This window comes from Aquarana catesbeiana, linkage group LG12 (genome assembly GCF_042186555.1).
Source record: "Aquarana catesbeiana isolate 2022-GZ linkage group LG12, ASM4218655v1, whole genome shotgun sequence".
NCBI classification, from domain to species: domain Eukaryota; kingdom Metazoa; phylum Chordata; class Amphibia; order Anura; family Ranidae; genus Aquarana; species Aquarana catesbeiana.
In genome coordinates, this window is record NC_133335.1 from 22,680,290 (window position 1) to 22,698,937 (window position 18,648).

At 43.8% G+C, this 18,648-nt stretch overlaps 1 protein-coding gene across 6 annotated transcripts in view; it reads right to left on the reverse strand.

Moving 5' to 3' along the window:
- Nucleotides 1–670: 670 nt before the first annotated feature.
- UCKL1 (uridine-cytidine kinase 1 like 1) overlaps nt 671–18,648 on the reverse strand; it is a 56,674-nt gene continuing 38,696 nt past the window's right edge. For 4 of the 6 annotated variants that reach the window (XM_073607407.1, XM_073607406.1, XM_073607403.1 and 1 more), the window contains exons 8-15: nt 18,414–18,433; nt 14,715–14,813; nt 14,308–14,401; nt 13,175–13,237; nt 5,668–5,790; nt 3,625–3,732; nt 3,381–3,537; nt 671–1,112 (exon numbers count right to left, since the gene is read on the reverse strand). In XM_073607407.1, coding sequence (XP_073463508.1) covers nt 1,042–1,112; nt 3,381–3,537; nt 3,625–3,732; nt 5,668–5,790; nt 13,175–13,237; nt 14,308–14,401; nt 14,715–14,813; nt 18,414–18,433 — 735 coding nt within the window. In that variant the 3' untranslated portion in view covers nt 671–1,041. Of the gene's footprint in view, nt 1,113–3,380; nt 3,538–3,624; nt 3,733–5,644; nt 5,791–13,174; nt 13,238–14,307; nt 14,402–14,714; nt 14,814–18,413; nt 18,434–18,648 lie in introns of those variants that run through there. The other 2 variants (XM_073607405.1, XM_073607408.1) reach the window with 2 other exon arrangements.

Sequence of the window (18,648 nt, forward strand, 5' to 3'; positions counted from 1 at the left end):
CTCTCTGGGATCAGGAAGGAAGTTTTTCCCCTGCTGTAGCAAATTGGAGCATGCTCTGCTGGGGTTTTTTGCCTTCCTCTGGATCAACTGTGGGTATAGTATTGGGTATATTGGATTGTACGTTTTTTTTTTTTTTTTTTGTGGTTGGACTGGATGGACTTGTGTCTTTTTTCAACCTGACTAACTATGTAACTATGTAAGGGTTGCGAGCACTGAACTTATTCTCTCTGGAGAAGAGACGCTTGAGAGAGGATATGATTTCAATTTACAAATACCGTACTGGTGACCCCACAATAGGGATATTGTGGGGTCACCATATTGATATCCCATTTGTGGAAGGGAGTTTAACAAGACACGTGGCCACTCATTAAAATGAGAAGAAAAGAGGTTTAACCTTAAACTACGTAGAGGGTTCTTTACTGTAAGAGCGGCAAGGATGTGGAATTCACTTCCACAGGCGGTGGTCTCAGCGGGGGGCATCGATAGTTTAAAAAAACTATTAGATAAGCACCTGAACGACCACAACATACAGGGATATACAATGTAATACTGACATATAATCACACACATAGGTTGGACTTGATGGACTTGTGTCTTTCTTCAACCTCACCTACTATGTAACTATGGTAAACAATAAAAAAGTAAATAAAAAAATCAACCATACTTTACATTTTACATAGTAATATGTATAATAAGATTTATTTTTAAATAATAAAGCTATTTAAAGGAGAACACCAGCAGAAAAAAATATTTTTTGATATACATATATATATATATATATTTAAACCATGAAAAACAACATGGGTGTTTTTGGAGAATTAGCTTGGAGCTGAAGTCTGCCTTGGTTCTTAAGATACAGAATTCAAGAAACTGGTGCGATCTATAAGCAGAGCCGTCATTCACAGCTACCAGATTTCAGCTTCTGTTCTCTGGACCCAGGAAAATGACACATGGAATCTGGTTGCTATGAAAAACCGCAGTGAGTCTTCTTGTTCTAGTTGTCAGACATTGGCACCAGTGATGGAGATCAAGTGGGGGGAATCAAGCTGGGTCATCTTCATCGCTCCAATCCGCAGGGGCATCTGTGCCAAAATAACGGTCCCCAAAATTACCTGGAATGAAAGACAGAGATAGTAATAAAAAGCAACTGCACACAGGCGTTGGGTTTACTAGGAGGTCTGATGTCCAAACCATTCAAACTAGGTGTTAACCCAAGTACCGATACTTATTCTCAAGTACTCGCCGATACCAATTACCCGCTACCTATTTTTAGTGTCTTTATTGGATAAAAACATGTCAAAGGACCACTTACATCAAAGAAATAGAGCAAAACCACATCCCCACAAGTGACCAGGTTCTGATGTTGAGAAATACCATCTGTGGCCACCAGGAAAGCAAAGGATGGAAAGATGGATGAACCAGCTGGGATAAGGGATGTGGATGGTGATGTGCTGTGTATCTCCATATCCAGGAAGAGCCACTGGGCATCACCAGTCACGGTGGACTGGAAACTAACCGTATCACTAGAACTGGGGACTCTGCTGGAAGTCTCTTTTCAAGGCACTGCCTCTTTGTCAAGCCACTGTAGATTTCCTGCCTGTAAAGTGCCACTTTACATGTTTTTAATAAAACTTGAAGGTATTGGAGCATTTGCACAAGTACTCGTGCAAAAGCTTAGTGTTGCCACCAGTTTCGGTATCAGCGCAAAGCTACTTGTAATACATGTTACTGGGTGACAACACAGAAGTACATTTGGGATCAGGGACAGAGCACTATAAAAAGAGGTGCCTAAAAACAAGGACCTTCCTGGCAGGATCACAAGGTGTTGCTAAAAGATGCACTTTTAAATAGATTGAAAATAATTTTTGCAATTGCGTTAACATGTTAAGCTTCTACGAGATTTTAATCATTGCATTTACATCTATGTTAAAATGTATCTCTAGGAAGTAGGGAAGGGTTAGAACATATGTCCAGTTTTTATTGCCGTCATTGGGGATCCACTCTTCTGTTTGTTCTGATGGCCATGGTCACCGAGAAAGAAAGTTTGGAGAAATCTAAAATTTTACAGTTGTACCCAGAACAGGAGGTGAGGGGACATTTTCCAATGGAGACGTCTGTTCCGGAGTCAGCTCTCTAAGGTCAGGATGTTTGCCTCCCTGGAACAGTATGTGGTGGTACATTTTGCCACTGATACAAAGACAGCAAAAAAAAAAAAAAAAACTGGCAGGGATTTTAACCCTACTCTAGGGGAAAAGAAAAGTGTTGCCTATACATACACTTTAAAGGACAACTCCAATTCCGACAATGATAAAGACAGTTCTGCATGTGATCCCTTTATACAGTAAGGATCATTTTCCTGTAGCTATTCAGCTATTGCAGAGCTTTTACTGAAAGGTGTCAAGAGAGACGGTGCGTTGATCTTTCATGCCTGAAACTGGTGTATGCCAGTTATTGTGACCTACGCTTAGTTGCCAAAAGCAAAAGGAAACCCACACACTTTTACTTCTAATCTTAACATGACCCTAAAGCTGACCCTAACACTTAACCCTTCCTTTATCTGAGTCCTAAAATTTTACTTAAGTTCCACATATATTTTAAAACCTCACATATCCAAAGGAAATGGATTCTGAATGTGAATGGATTCCCATCCACGCTTATGAGCTGTGGCTAAGAGCACTAAAACACATTCATCATCGTGCGTTACAACAACACATGGCAACGGGCCTGGTCTATTTGCAGTGTCATTCATTGTGAATGCCACCCCAAGAGATAGTACAGTAGAGCCCAACCCAGAGGAGCACACCATAAGGTATATACTGTGTGTTGAGTTTTCAGAAAAAGATCAGGCAAATTTTTCCTACATTGGCATTCTATTCATAATAAATGAGGCTCTGGTGTTTAGCTGTGGTTAGAGGGCACGGGTGCCCTGTCCAGCCTGTCAAACTCTATGAGAGTTTTCACAGCTGCTGCGGCTGGGCGATAAACTTAGTGGCTTATACATTTAGGGCAGTACATGCCCAGAGACAAATGCCCCCAACACAAGCAGTCTGGGTATTCATTTCTGGTTCCATACTGCCCTAAACAAAGTATCAGTGAGTGCACCACCCAACCAACAATAGGTGCGCCTGTGCCCTCCAGCCACAGATAAACAGAGCCGGGGCTAAATTCCCAGTGTGAATGGTCCTTAACAGAAATCTAGAATCAAGATGGACTGGAAGAACAATGAAAGCTTTATTAAAAAATGTATAAAAATAGTATAAATCTGGGTAAAAATAAGCTGAGATTTCAGTGGGGTTTTTTTTTTTTTTTTTGTGCTTGCGTGAATGGAGAGAATACTAATGTGAGCAATCTGGGGAAGGTTTGGAAAATCAGGCTCTTACCTATTCCAGGGATGATTCGGAACATGTCATTAACTTTTTTGTCCACAGCAGTGGTTAGAATGCGCACACGTGGGAAGGCATAAGCCACGGAGTGGACGCCCAGCTCTGCCATGAGCAGCGACAGCAGAAATATCCTTTCTTCAGGAACTTCATGATCCTACCCAGATAAAAAGACGTTACAGTAGGCAAAATTTCAGTTCATCGGATGATTCTATTTAATTCCCCAGTCTCGTCACAAGCTTACCAGCAGTACACGGACCGCCATCATGGCCGCTGCTCCTGTAGACACTGTGCAGTCCATGAGAATAACGTGGTCCTCACTGATGTCCTTAGGAAGTCGCAGGTAATGCAGCTGAGGGTGAAATAAGGCACAGAGAAAGAAATGATGTGATAAGTTACAGACCAAAAAGCCAGCTAGCTGAATTATTCAATGGTCAATATATTAGGTCTCTCAGGGCACAGAAGGTGAGATTTCCATGCCTAAGTTCCCAGCTTTGCCTACCTACCTACCTTAAACACTACAACTGGCTTTCACTTATCCTGTTGCATTTTAAAATTTTACATTACTGGAAGTACAGCTGTGGACAAAAGTTTTGTGAATGACAAATATTAATTTTCACAAAGTCTGCTGCTTCTGTTTTTATGATGCCAATTTGCATATACTCCAGAATATTCTAAAGAGTGATCAGATGAATTGCAATTAATTGCAAAGTCCGTCTTTGCTGTGAAAATTAACGTAATCCCATAAAAAAAAACATTTCCACTGCATTTGTGAAGACGGCTTCAGGGCGCCCAAGAAAGTCCAGCAAGTGCCAGGACCGTCTCCTACAGTTGACTCAGCTGTGGGATCGGGGGCACCACAAGTGCAGAGCTTCCTCAGGAATGGCAGCAGACAGGTGTGAGGACATCGCCAGGCACAGTGAGGAGAAGACTTTTGGAGGATGGCCTGGTGTCAAGAAGAGCAGCAAAGAAGTCACTTCTCTCCAGGAAAATCATCGGAGACAGACGGATATTCTGCAAAAGGTTCAGGGAATGGACTGCTGAGGACTGGAGTAAAGTCATTTTCTCTGATGGATCCTCTTTCCGATTGTTTGGGGCATCCGGAAAAAACCTTGTCCAGAGAAGAAAAGGTGACGCTACCATCAGTCCTGTGTCATGCCAACAGTAAAGCATCCAGAGACCATTCATGTGTGGGGTTGCTTCTCAGCCAGGGGAGTGGGGGGGCTCACCCACAATTTTGCCTAAGAACACAGCCATGAATAAAGAATTGCACAAAAACATCCTCCGAGAGCAACTTCTCCCAACCATCCAAGAACAGTTTGGTGATCAACTAATGTCTTTTCCACCAGGATGGAGCACCTTGCCATAAGGCAAAAGTGATAACTAAGTGGCTTGGGGAACAAAACATCAACATTTTGGGTCCATGGCCAGGAAACTCCCCAGACCATAATCCCATTGAGAACTTGTGATCAATCCTCCAAAGGTGGGTGAACAAAAAAAACCCGACAAATTCTGACAAACTCCAAGCATTGATTATACAAGAACGAGGGGTGGCCATCAGTCAGGATGTGGCCCAGAAGTTGATGGACAGCACGCCAGGGAGAATTGCAGAGATCTTGAAAAAGAAGGGTCAACACTGCAAATATTGACTCTTTGCATAAACTTCATGTCATTGTCAATAAAAGCCTTTGACACGTATGAAATGCTTGTAATTATACTTCAGTATACGAGAGTAACATCTGACAAAAAGATCTAAAACCACTGAAGCAGCAGACTTTGTGAAAATTATTATTGGTGTCATTCTCTAAACTTTTGGCCACGACTGTACAACAGGAGGGGTGAGACTCCATAGCAGGGGAAGAAACCCAGAGAAAGGGGAGATCTCCCTGCTGGGGTGCCTAAAATCATTAAGATTGGTTCCCGACAGAACTGCTTTAAATTACAGGATAAGCCACATATAGATTCTATAGTCCTGTGTGACTGGCAGACTTGAATTGAGGGAAGCTGTAAAGTGCAATCACTGTGCTGCACTGCACCCAATAGTCAAATAGAGCTGCTACATGGGCAGATACAATGCTGAACTATTCTTGCTAACTTTTTTATTTATGTTAAGACACAATGATAAGTGTGTATACGTTGAGTTGATCACATCCTTATGCACTCCATAACATATATATAACCATGGCAACCTAAAGAAGATTTATTGAGATCCAATTGGCTATGAACACCGTTACCGTGTTAATGAGTACCACCACCCCACTCACAGCGAGATAACATGACCTCTGACCTCAGGCTCTCCAGTGCTGGGGTTGGTCTGAATAAGGATGGTTCCAATTCTCACGTCTTTGCACACGGCTCTTAACGCGGGTTCCATTGTCTCGCCAGCTCTCAGGATGGACACCCCGGTGATCTGATACAAAGGAAACATGGCTTAGGTTCAAGCAAGTGAAGTAATCCTGGCTATACACATCTTTTGCAGAAAAACAGCTCACGTAGACATGATTAGCGATGCTTATGCTATGCAGAAGACAGTGGAGCTCATAAAGATTTGCCAGTGGGCTGGAAATGTAATTGATCATTCAGTTCACCTCCTTTTCCACACACAAAAAAGGGACAATTTTCCTAATGCACAGTAAGGGAAAAAAGTATTTGAACTCCTGCTGATTTTGCCCACTGAAAAAGAAAAGATCAGTCTATAATTTTATTGGTAGGTTTATTTTAACATTGAGAGACAGAATAACAACAACAATAACAAAACTGTTGTTTTATGCTTTGCCCAAGCTGCATAAGCACTCCACGAACCCCCCACGTAGACCCATTATATCTGGGTGTGGCAACCTAACTGAAAATCTCATTTGTGTAGTGGACAGTCATCTTAAACCCTTTGTAACATATATGCCATCCTATGTACAGGATACTATCCACTTTTTGCAAATCATTCAAGATATGCACATTGATGATAACACTCAATTGGTTGCTATAGATATTGAGGCCCTGTATAGTACAATTCCTCATGAGAAGGGCCTTGCAGTGATGCGTCACAATCCAGCAAATGTGAACCCCACTATACTGATTTTATTTTAACATCCCTTGAATTCATACTTCATCATAACACCTTTTGCTTTGATGGTTCCCACTACCTCAAGGTGCAGGGGGTGGCGATGGGGACATGCTGTGCCCCATCGTATGCCAACCTGTACCTGGGGGAGTGGAAACATTCACTGCTTACCAATGATAAGCTATCTATGTATATGGACCATGTACTTGCATGGCACCGCTACATAGATGACGTGTTTCTTATTTGGGATGGATCAGACGATCTCTTACACAAATTTATGGCCTGTATTAATATCAATGAATTCAATTTAAGTTTCACCATGTCACATAGCACAACTGAGATTGCCTTTCTAGATGTCCTCATTAAAAAACAGACATACGGTGGCCTTTCCAGTGAGTTATACCGTAAATCTACAGCAGGGAACTGCTGTACAGCCTTTTGACTGCATGACTATCTTTATAACTACATGTATGTAATATGAATTGTTTATCCTATTGTAAAATATGTCTATATGGCATTTATTTGTTACGCTTTTTCTGTTTTTGTTTTTTTTTTTGTCATTATGTTTTTCCTATATTGTAAACATGTTGGCTGTCATTGTCCTTTTGGTCCACTGGGTGGCGCACTGTGTGCTCCCTGGGCTGCCTTGTTTTTTCACACCACCCGGCGGGTAGGCTCCACCTGCGCATGGCCGATGGATGACAGGGGTTCCCTTGCCTCCACACCAGGCCATATGTGCAGGGAGGAGCTCCTACCCGTCCCAGCTGTGTCTCTGACATGGATGATTATTTTTCGCTGGTGACGCGCCAGCGTGTGATGTCATCACGCCCAGAGGGGCGGGACTATGCCACGCGCCTCCACAGCTGCTCTTTATGCAGCAAATGAGGCCGGACACCCAGCACCATCCCCTGCAAGGATTGGTTCCCTCAATGGACTACTCCCTATTTATAGTGCTCACACACAGCTGGCATGTCTCGGTTCAAGCACGGCCGCTGTGATGTCTACACTCTCACCAGCATAGTGAAAGGTATGAATACTTTTGAATACAGGAAACTCTGGGCAATATATGCCCCTGCTTTGCTGTCACGCACACTGGTTGTGTCTGTGTACTAATCTCAATACATTTTTTAATCTCCTTTCGTTTTTTTTCTTGCCTTTTAGACATTATTAATCTTTTGCTGGTGCAGCCATCAGGGTGTTTCTTGTGGATGTGAATCAGTGACTAGTCCGGGGGTTGCATGCTTGGTCACCTATGCTGTCCATGCGGACTCTCTCAGCCAACATGGATCCCCTGTAATTTTTTTTATCATTTCCTCATGTTCTCTCAGTGAACCCTTTATGTAAGTACCTCTAAGCCTAATACTATATAGCTTATTATGTAAAACTACTTGCTCTTATGTACCATAGTGCAAACAAAAAAGTTATGCATCGATGTGCATTTTTAATGAGTGAAATATGTATTTGACCCGTTCGCAAAACATGACATAGTACTTGGTGGCAAAACCCTTGTTGGCAATCACAGAGGTCAGACGTTTCTTGTAGTTGGCCACCAGGTTTGCACACATCTCAGGAGGGATTTTGTCCCACTCCTCTTTGCAGATCCTCTCCAAGTCATTGGAGCAGCATTCCTCCTCCTCCAAACACGACGAGTTGAGTTGACTGGTTTTGGTCTAATCTAACTACAACACTTTCACCCAGTTCTCCTCTGAATCATTCAGATGTTCATTAGCAAACTTCAGACGGACCTGTACATGTGCTTTCTTTCAGGATTTCAGTTCTTCACAGTCCTTCACAGCATAGTGTGTTACCAGTTTTTTTCTTGGTGGTCCCAGTTGCCTAGAGATCATTGACAAGATTATCCGTGTAGTTCTGGGCTGATTCCTCACCGTTCTCATGATCATTGAAACTCTACAAGGTGAGATCTTACATGGAGCCCCAGACCGAGGGATATTGACAGTTATTTTGTGTTTCTTCCATTTGCGAATAATCGCAGCAACTGTTGTCACCCTCTCACCAAGCTGCTTGGCTATGGTCCTGTAGCCTATTCCAGCCTTGTGTAGGTCTACAATCTTGTCCCTGACTTCCTTGGACAGCTTTTTGGTCTCGGCCATGTCGGAGAGTCTGGAATCTAATTAATTGCTTCTGTGGACAGGTGTCTTTTATACAGGTAACAAGCTGAGAGCACTCCCTTTAAGACCCCTTTTACACTGCCGGCTTTTTTCAGGCACTACAGCGCTAAAAATAGTGCCTGCATAGCGCCTGAAAAAAGTGGCTACATTCACTCCAGTGTGAAAGCCTGAGGTCTTCCACACTGGAGTGGTGCGCTGGCAGGGCGTCAGAAAAAGTCCTGCCAGCAGCTTCTTTGGAGTGGTGAACTCTCCGCTCCTCCACCGCTGCCCCTCATTTAAATCGATGGGGCAGCGATGCGATACCGCTGGCATAACTCCGCTCCGGCTGTGTTTTGCTGGCAGATTTAACCCCATTTCAGCCGCTAGCAGGGGGTTAAAACCGCCCCGCTAGCGGCCAAATAGCGCCGCCAAAGCGGCGCTAAAAATAGCGCCGCTTTACCGCTGACACCCTAGGCGGCTCGGTGTGAAAGCCCTCTAAAGAGAGTGCTCCTAATCTCAGATCATTACCTGTTCAGAAGACACATGGGAGCCAGAAATATTACTGATTGATAGGGAATCAAATACTTATTTCACTCATTAAAATGCAAATCAATTTATAACTTTTTTGAAATGTGTTTTTCTGGATATTTTTGTTGTTATTCTGTCTCTCGCTGGTAAAATAAACCTAGCATTTTATTAAAATGTATTATTATAAAATTATAGACTGATCATTTATTTGTCAGTGGGCAAATGTACAAAATCAGCAGGGGGTCAAATACTTTTTTCCCTCACTGTACATGCTGTAGGCCACATGTACCCCATATCATCATATAATCCATTATCCAGTGCAACTAAACTGACTGAAAAATGCAATTTAAAGACCCCCTTATTCGATCAATTTAGTGAATTGTAGATTCCTACTGTGCCAAGTTGATTGGCAGTGCCAAAGCTTTGTTGATCTGACCAATACCGACATGTGTGTACAATAATAAAGACCAATTAAATGGTCATTTTAAATAGATTGTCTTTTCAATCGCAAAGTGCATAAAAATATAGCGTGTTGCATTTTTTTATATTTTTTGTATATACACAATGAGTTTTTGTTTTTAAGATTGAAGATAAATCGCTATGTGTGTGGCCACCATTAGGGAAGCCGCTGCTTTCATCTGGAAGGCAGGGTCACAGCTCCAATACATAACATTACTGTGAATTTCATCAGGGATTTAAATGACAAAGTAAAGAACCTTATTAATTATATATATATATATATATATATATATATATATATATATATATATACACACACACACAGTATTTGTTTAACATGGCAGTGCAAGGAGGTTAGGACAGGGGAGTTGGTGTGATTACCAGAACTGTTCTGGAGATGTAGAGACAGCTCAAAACAGGAAGTAATGTGAGAATTGCCACTGGTTTTATCAAGGATTATCCTGTGCAGGCGATTCTCTTATACCTTCAAGTGGTATTCAAGTCTGTTATTTAAAAAAAAAGAAAAAAAGACAAATCATGTCATACTTACTTGCTCTGTATAATGGTTTTGCACAGAGCAGCCTTGATCTTCCTCTTTTCAGGTCCCACACCAGCGCTCTTGGCTCCTCCCTCCTCCTGGGTGCCCCCAGAGCAAGTAGCTTGCTCTGGGGGAACCCAAGGAGGTGCACTCCCAAGCTGCATCTGTGTGTGTCCATTCTTACACAGTGCCGCGGCTCGGCTCTGCCCCCTCCATATCCTAATTGGCTTAGTGGCTTTCATTGACAGCAGCAGGAGCCAATGGCTTCCACTGCTGCCAAAAGGTAATCAGGAGTGCGAGTCCCTGGAGAGCCAAGGCTTTCATGGACATCGCTGGATCGAGAGGGGGCTCAGGTACAGTGGGGAAAATAATTATTTGAAAAAATTAAGAGTCTATAATTTTTATCACAGGTGTATTTTAAATGATAGAGACAGAATATCAACCATAAAGCCAGAAAAAACACATGATACAAATGTTATAAATTGAATTGCAGTTCAGTCAGTAAAATAAGTATTTGATCCCCAAGCAAAACATGACTTGGTACTTGGTGGATCAACCATTGTTGACAAGCACAGAGGTCAGACATTTCTTGTAGTTGGTGACCAGGTTTGCACACATCTCAGGAGGGATTTTAGTCCACTCTTCTTTACAGATCTTCTCTAAATCCTTAAGGTTTCTTGGCTACTCAAAGTTTCAGTTCACTCCATAAATTTTCTGTAGGACTAAAGTGGTTGTAAACTCCCGATTGTCCCTTTTACCTATAGGTAAGCCTAGAATAAGGCTTACCTATAGGTAGTGGAAATATCTCCTAAACGAGCACCGTTTAGGAGATATTTACCTTGTAGTGCGCCGATGATGCCATCGGCGCATGTGAAGAAACGGACCACCGTGCCGTTCCTTCACTCCCAAGTGCCGTGACTGATGGCTCCCGCGCGCATGCGCAGGAGTGACGCCACGCGGCTCCGGCCAGTCACAGAGCCGGAAGTAAGAGGTGTGAAGATGGATGCGGCCATCAGTGGTGACAGCGCGGGCCTCGTTTGCAGGTATGCGATGCATACTAGCCCATTATGCTTTTACTTTGCAGGGGAAAAAAGAGGAAGTAAAACCCATCAGGGTTTACTTCCTCTTTAAGGTCTGGAGACTGGCTAGGCCACTCCCTGACCTTAATGCGCTTCTTCTTGAGCCACTCCTTTGTTGCCTTGGCATTATGTTTTGGGTCATTGTTATGCTGGAAGACCCATCCACGACCCATCTTCAGTGTTCTGGCTGAGGGAAAAAGGTTCTCATCCAAGATTTTACGAGTTAATGCCAAAGAGCTCAATTTTGGTCTCATCTGACCACAGCACTTTCTCCCAATCCTTCCCTGAATCATTTAGATGTTCATTGGCATGACTGTACAGGTGCCTTCTTGAGGAGGGGGACTCATCGTGTTTGGAGGAAGAAATATGCTGACTATGACCCTAAGAACACCATCCCTATAGTCAAGCACGGAGGTGGAAACATTATGCTTTGGGGCATTGAGGGGCCATGTATTGTAAAATCTTGGATGAGAACCTTTCTCCCTCAGCCAGAACACTGAAGATGGGTGGTGGATGGGTCTTCCAGCATGACAATGACCCAAAACATACTGCCAAGGCAACAAAGGAGTGGCTCAAGAAGAAGCACATTAAGGTCATGGAGTGGCCTAGCCAGTCTCCAGAACTTAATCCTTAATCTGGTGCAGCTCTGCATGGAGGGAGCTGAAACTTCGAGTTGCCAAGAGACAGCCAAGAAACCTTTAAGGATTTAGAGAAGATCTGTAAAGAAGAGTGGACCAAAATCCATCCTGAGATGTGTGTAAACCTGGTCACCAACTCCAAGAAACATCTTGCCTCTGTGCTTCCCAACAAGGGTTTCTCCACCAAGTACCAAGTCATGTTTTGCTTGGGGATCAAATACTTATTTTACTCACTGAACTGCAACTCAATAAATACATTTGTATCATGTGTTTTTTCTGGACTTTTGGTTGATATTCTATCTCTATCATTTAAAATACACCTATGATAAAAATTATAGACCCTTCATTTTTTTGTAAGTGGGAAACTTAATCTGCAGGGGATCAAATAATTATTTTCCCCAATGTAAGAGGGAAGATGCTGCACACAGGTTTTTTCCTTCATGCATAGAATGCATAAAGGTAAAAAAAGTGTGCCTTTACAACCACTTTCAGCTTCCCTGAACATCACTGGGACACTTAAAAGTAATGTCACCTGTGATGGTGTCACTCGTGGCATCTTTGCAGCCACAAGATTGCTGTAGAGAGCTCTCACAGCTTCTATGACATTGCTCCCTCATTGGCCAAAGCAGTGCAGAATGAATGTCACTCACCACCGAGGGAGCAGAAATGAAGCAACAACTTACCGGTTCAGTGAATGAGCAGGCCACACTGTAGGACAAGCTAACCTGAGTGATCTCTTAGCGATCCTGTCACTAACAAATTGCCGTCAGCGACAGATCACCGATCTAACTTTATAGAGATGCCATACCAACTGACATAAGAAGCAACAGAGGTTTTAAAATATTTTCCCTAGAATACACAAAAAACTTTTTAACTGCCACTATGGTCTCTCTTTGCACATCTAGCTTGCTACAGAAGTTCAGATAAAATCAAAGCGGAGTTCCACCCAAAAATGGAACTTCTGCTTTAATGGAAGGTGACCCCCTGACATGCCACATTTGGCATGTCATTTTTTTTTGGGGGGTCCCAGATGATTGCCCGGCCAGTCAGCATGTGCAGTGCATGCCTGGCTGTGAAGTCACAGCCGTGAGCCCACAGTGACAATGCCGGCACCGCAGAGAGGAGGGGGAGATGAGCGGGGCTTCGGTCCCCCGCATCGCTGGACCCTGAGACAGGTAAGTGTCCGATTATTAAAAGTCAGCAGCTGCAGTATTTTTTTTTTAGTCAGAACTCCGCTTTAAATAGGTCTTATACAGATGTAATTTGTAAGGGGCTCCAAGTGACTAGATTCATTCTGGTGTTATTCTAATGCAGGTTAGAAGACTAAAGAAGATTCTGTGTGCCCAACACCTCCACTTCACAAAATACCCCAATAGAGCCACTCACTCGTTTTCCGTCATACGTCCTTCCTTCATACTCGTGTCCTTGCGGGGTCTGAACGGTGCAGCTCTGCAAAGAGAGGAGGCAGGTCATTAGGAATGGAGACAGCTCACACAATGCACATTCACCAATTGAGAGCCGGTCACACTCACCCGTCATGCGGTTTGGATGCGGTAAAAATTGCATCCGATTTGCACATATGTGAACCCGGCCTTATTGGTTGAACTAGATGGACTTGTCTCTTTTCAACCTAATTATGTAACTATATAACTTTGGAAATACACTAAAAATCGTTTTCTATATACCTTGGTCATAACTCGTATACACCAGGGCACATTGTTCCCAGTCATTTTGCCAGGACCGGTTGTTAGCTTGGCAGATGATCCAATGGGGTATTTTCTTTGTGTTCCACACTTTACTGTGTTATCTAAGCCCATTAGATTACAGTTTATGCTTATTGTTTTCCTGTGGCCTTAAAGGATAAGTTCACCTTTACAAAATAAAATAATAAATGCACATTTTTTTGCAGGTAAAGAAAATATGCACTTCTTATTTTTTCTGTTAGGAACCTGTAAAGCATTGCACACCCACGATGTATCTGTTTGCCCGTACCTCCAATATGAGCAAGCAATTACACTTGAGACAGGAAGCTCAATGAACCACCACAGTGCTCAACATGGTAGTTCATTGAGAACTACAAGCCGACAGCCACAAAGGCCGCTGGACCTTGTAGTTTTCCCATTTACAGAACACTGTGAATAGATGATGCGGCCTGGTGGGCGGTGCCCCACATGGCCACATCTTTTTCAGATTGTGACAGATAGTCGGGGGAGAAGATCCCCCGGGGGATCGGGGCTGGTGCGTATGTAACATGTCACATGTTACACCCTGAATATAGGTGTAACATGTAACATGTTACAAAAGGTGAACTTTAAAGTGAGACTGTGTTCCAGAAAAGGAAAAAAGAAAAGGAGGACTGTTGGTGTAGCAACATACGTATGTTGATCTAGCACACATTAAATCATGTTAACTGTAGATTTTTTTTATTAAACTGACACTCAGTATTATGAATGTGACATTTTATAGATATTACTGATTTGGATACCAGTCTCTCCTTTAGTGTAGTAGGCAAAACTCACCCTGAAGGGCAGGAAAGACAGCGCATACTCAATAAGAAGCCTCATTAGTCGCCGTGAGTAAAAGATGAATTCATCCCGGCTCGTCTCCCGGTTCCTGATTGGGGAGAAATAAACATACATTAGAGATAATTTCAGTAATACGAAAATATATATACACTAGGGTTGATTTACTAAAACTGGAAACTGCAAAATCTGGTGCAGTTGTGCATGGTAGCCAATCCGCTTCTGACCTCAGCTTGTTCAATTAAGCTTTGGCAAAAAAAAAAAAAAAAAAAAACGAAGCTGATTGGTTCTATGGAGAGCTGCACCTGATTTTGCACTCTCTAGCTTTAGTAAATCAACCCCACAGTAATGCTGGGGGATTAGAACTGGGAAGGGTAAAGAAGAGCTGCATGGAAAACACCTACCTAATTATTGTGTGCATGACGTTCACTTGAGGCGTCTCTACCAAAACGCTTAGCGTCCGTGGAAGAGGCTGTGATTGGTGGGCAGACGCCAGTGCCGCCCTAGTGGTAGAACAGAGACAGATGTTGCACACCAGCCAGACATTAAGCTGAAGAGCACACTACAAGTCTTAACCATTTGTCATTCACATGCAAGTGACACTCCATATGCTACATGCAGTTTCATCCAATATTTTTGATTTGTTATAAGAACAAAAAAACCCCATAATCACCAAATCCCACACAATTACAAGTCTGCTTCATAACAGGAATGCTCCTGCAGGGTAATGAAACAAATCATGCTAAACTGATATTTTAGTTATAGGATGATGCGGTTTGGTAAAATCAAAAATTCTAGAGAAATAGTGATCATGCTGAGCACTGTGGGGTTGATTTACTAAAACTGGATTGCAAAACCTGGCGCAGCTCTGCATAGAAACCAAATAGCTTCTATTTTGTTTTTTGAGGTCAAAGCTTAATTGAACAAGCTGAAGTTAGAAGCCGATTGGCCACAATGCTTAGCTGCACCAGATTTTGCACTCTCCGGGTTTAAAGGGTAAGTTCACCTTTACCAAAAACTGCCTATGTGAATAAGGGGTGTTTAGATAAAAACAAACAGTGCAGCTATGACTCAAGTTGAGTAATGCCCTTGCTATAGGTGTAGGTCATTTACATAACTCATGAAGCCTGACTGAAAGACTCCCAGGACGTTGCTTAGTGAGGCCTAGTCAGAACTACTGCATCAGGGGAGAAAAAGAGTGTGTGAGGGGGTTTGAACCAGGCCACATGTCCTCAACATGGGGGGGTGGATGCTTTAGTGCGCCCCCCGCCCCAAAGCACCTTGTCCCCATGTTGATGGGGTCAAGGGTCTTTTCCCAAAAACCCTGGCTGGTGTTTGTCGGGGTTTGCAGGCGGGGGGGCTTATCGGAATCTGGAAGCCCCCTTTAACAAGGGGGCCCCCACATTCCGGCCCCCCACCCTATGTGTATGAGTATGGGGTAAATTGTACCCCTACCCATTTACCTAAAAAAAGTGTCAAAAATAAAAACAGCACACAGGTTTTTGACAAAATACTTTATTAAAGCAGCTCCGGCGTCTCTTCCCCTTCCGATTTCTTCAACCCCGGCGCTGTCTTCATCCTCCGGTTCTTCTCCCTCTGCTGATGACTTCTCCCCATGGTTCTTTTCCCTCCGCTGAGGTCTTCTTCTGCTGCCAGTTCTCCTCTCTCCACTGTCTTCTCCCTCTGCTGTCATCGCCGTATGTTCTCTTGATGCTCTCTCCTGCTGTAATGCTAGGGCCGCCGTGTGCAATTATCTATATAGCCATGGGGCGTGGCCACCCGGTGACGTCATCCGGAGGCCCCACCACCTTGTGACGTCACCACCCAGGGCATGATGGGGCGGTGATGTCACAAGGGGACGGGCCTCTGATGACGTCACAGGGTGGTCACGCCCCATGGCTATATAAGTAATGGCACACAATGGCCCTAGCATTACAGCCGGAGAGAGCGTTGAGAGAACATCACAGAAAGAACAGAGGGAGAAGGCAGCAGAGAGAGGAGACCTGGGAGAGGGAGAAGACAGCAGAGAGAGGAGACCTGGCAGAGGGAGAAGACAGTGGAGAGAGGAGAACCGGCAGCCGAAGAAGACATCAGCGGAGGGAGAAGAACTGGAGGGAGAGGAACCAGAGGAAGATGTCATCAGCGGAGGGAGAAGAACCAGAGCACGAAGACAGCGCCAGAGGGAGAAGAAGTCAGAAGGAGAAGAGACGCCGGAGCTGCTTTAATAAATAACTTTGTCAAAAACCGGTGTGCTGTTTTTATTTTTGACATTTTTTTTTAGGTGAATGGGTACAATGTACCCCATACTCATTCACATAGGGTGGGGGGGCGGGACCTTGTTGAAGGGGGCTTCCAGATTCCGACAAGCCTCTCGCCCGCAGACTCCGACAAGCACCGACCAGGGTTGTCGGGAACAGGGCGGGGGGGGAACCTACTACACCAAACCACCCAACCCCCATGTTGAGGGCATGTGGCCTGATATGGTCGAGGAGGGGGGAGCGCTCATCCAAACCCCTCTTCCTTACCTCCCGGGCTGCTTGCTCAGATAAGGGTCTGGTATGGTGTGGGGGTTTCCCTGAAAATCCATACCAGCCCGAAGGGCCTGGTATCCTGGTATGGTCTTGGAGGGGGGACCCTATGACCTTTTTTTTTTTTTTTTTTTTTTTTTTTAATTTGGCTTGGAGTTTCCCCTAAAGATTCATACCAGACTCAAAGGGTATGGTACTGTCAGGATCAAAGTCGAATCTCGTTCATTGAAGTCGGATGGAAGTCAGACTTCAAGTCGTAGGGCAAAGTCAGATCCACAGTCGTACGACTGTCGTGTCGTACCAGTGTGAACCAAGCCTTAGTCAGGCTTCATAAGGTATGTAAATTGCCTACACCTGTAGCAAGAACATTATTCATCCTCAGTAAGAGCTGGATGCTCTGTTTTTCTGCAAACACTCCTTACCTGCATGGGCAGTTTTTTTTTGTAAAAGTGAACTTATCTTTTAAGTAAATCAACCCCATTGCTATGCATGTCCCCCATTCTTGAATCCATGCTTGGGGTTGTTGATTGGCATTGGAGGTTGGGAATTTGACAATTTGGCTATACCCAGAAGGATGTTCATGGTGGCTGGAACAGGGGTCAGGATGGGGCTGAGAAAAGCAATGGATGTCTGCATTGTAATGGCACAAAGGGGTGTTACTTGGGTCTTTAACCTTAAAGTAAACATATTCTGTGAAAAATACGCAGGCTGCCATTGCTGAAAATACTACCTGCCTGGCTGTCTCTGGTTTACATACTTTCTAGGTCACTAACCTAAAACAAGCATGCAGCCACTAAATTTCTAAATTTAAATTTCTTAATTTTTGTGTTTGCTATGAGTCCAAAAATGATGAAACCAGGAGGACCAACTAGGCAAATAGTCAGCAATGGCTTCCCCTGTATTTTCCCTTCATGAAACCATAGATTCAATGTACATTACTTTTGATCAGAACTTAGTCTAGACAATCAGATTGTACAATCTCGTTTAATCTCCCAACAACTATGTAGTGTGAGGGCCTGCGGTAAGCCTTCACATTACATAGTTCTGGTAGATCTAAAAGATATTGCAATGTATATGGTCAGCTTTAAGCTGCTTTTACATGGTGTGAGTTGCAACCCAACCAATGAGAGATCATCTGAGATTTTCCACCATGCTGGAAAATAATCCTCTACAGGAAAATGAAATGGTTCTTTCCTGTGCAGGGAATGCCACATGGCTCAAGTCATCCTTCACCCCCAGGATGAAGAGAGGCTTTTAGCAACAGTTGCTTCTGATGTGACATAGGAGTAAATAGGACTTGTGCCCGTTATACATGGAAAACCAAATTCCAGGTCACATCCCTTTTCCAGCTTGCTGGGCAAACCTTGTCAGCTGACTCTCCCGCACTCTTATATAAGCGTTGCAAATCTCACACACAGCTTGCCGTGAACAGACCAGCTTGCAAAGAAGGATAGTCCCATGTGAGTTAGTGCCGTGAAAGGTAGCCTGCTCCAGGATGAGCCAATCACTGCGGGGCGCACACACAAAAAGCGTTAATGGAAATGAAGACACACGCAGGCTTAACGCCGTTCTCACATGTCCCAGCGGAGTTTCCTCTGACCAGAACACACACAGGATGGGATGAGTAACGACCACACATGGAAAAATAAAGGAGAGGAGGGAATAGTGAGAGGGGGAGACAAGATGGCTGTAGTCCTGCCAACCCCACACCACCTCACAGCTCATGACTTGTCCATCAAAGTGTCTCCAAAGAGCGGGGGGTCTCATTTATGTAGACTGCAGCTGCCTATAGCAACCAGATTCCTTTGCT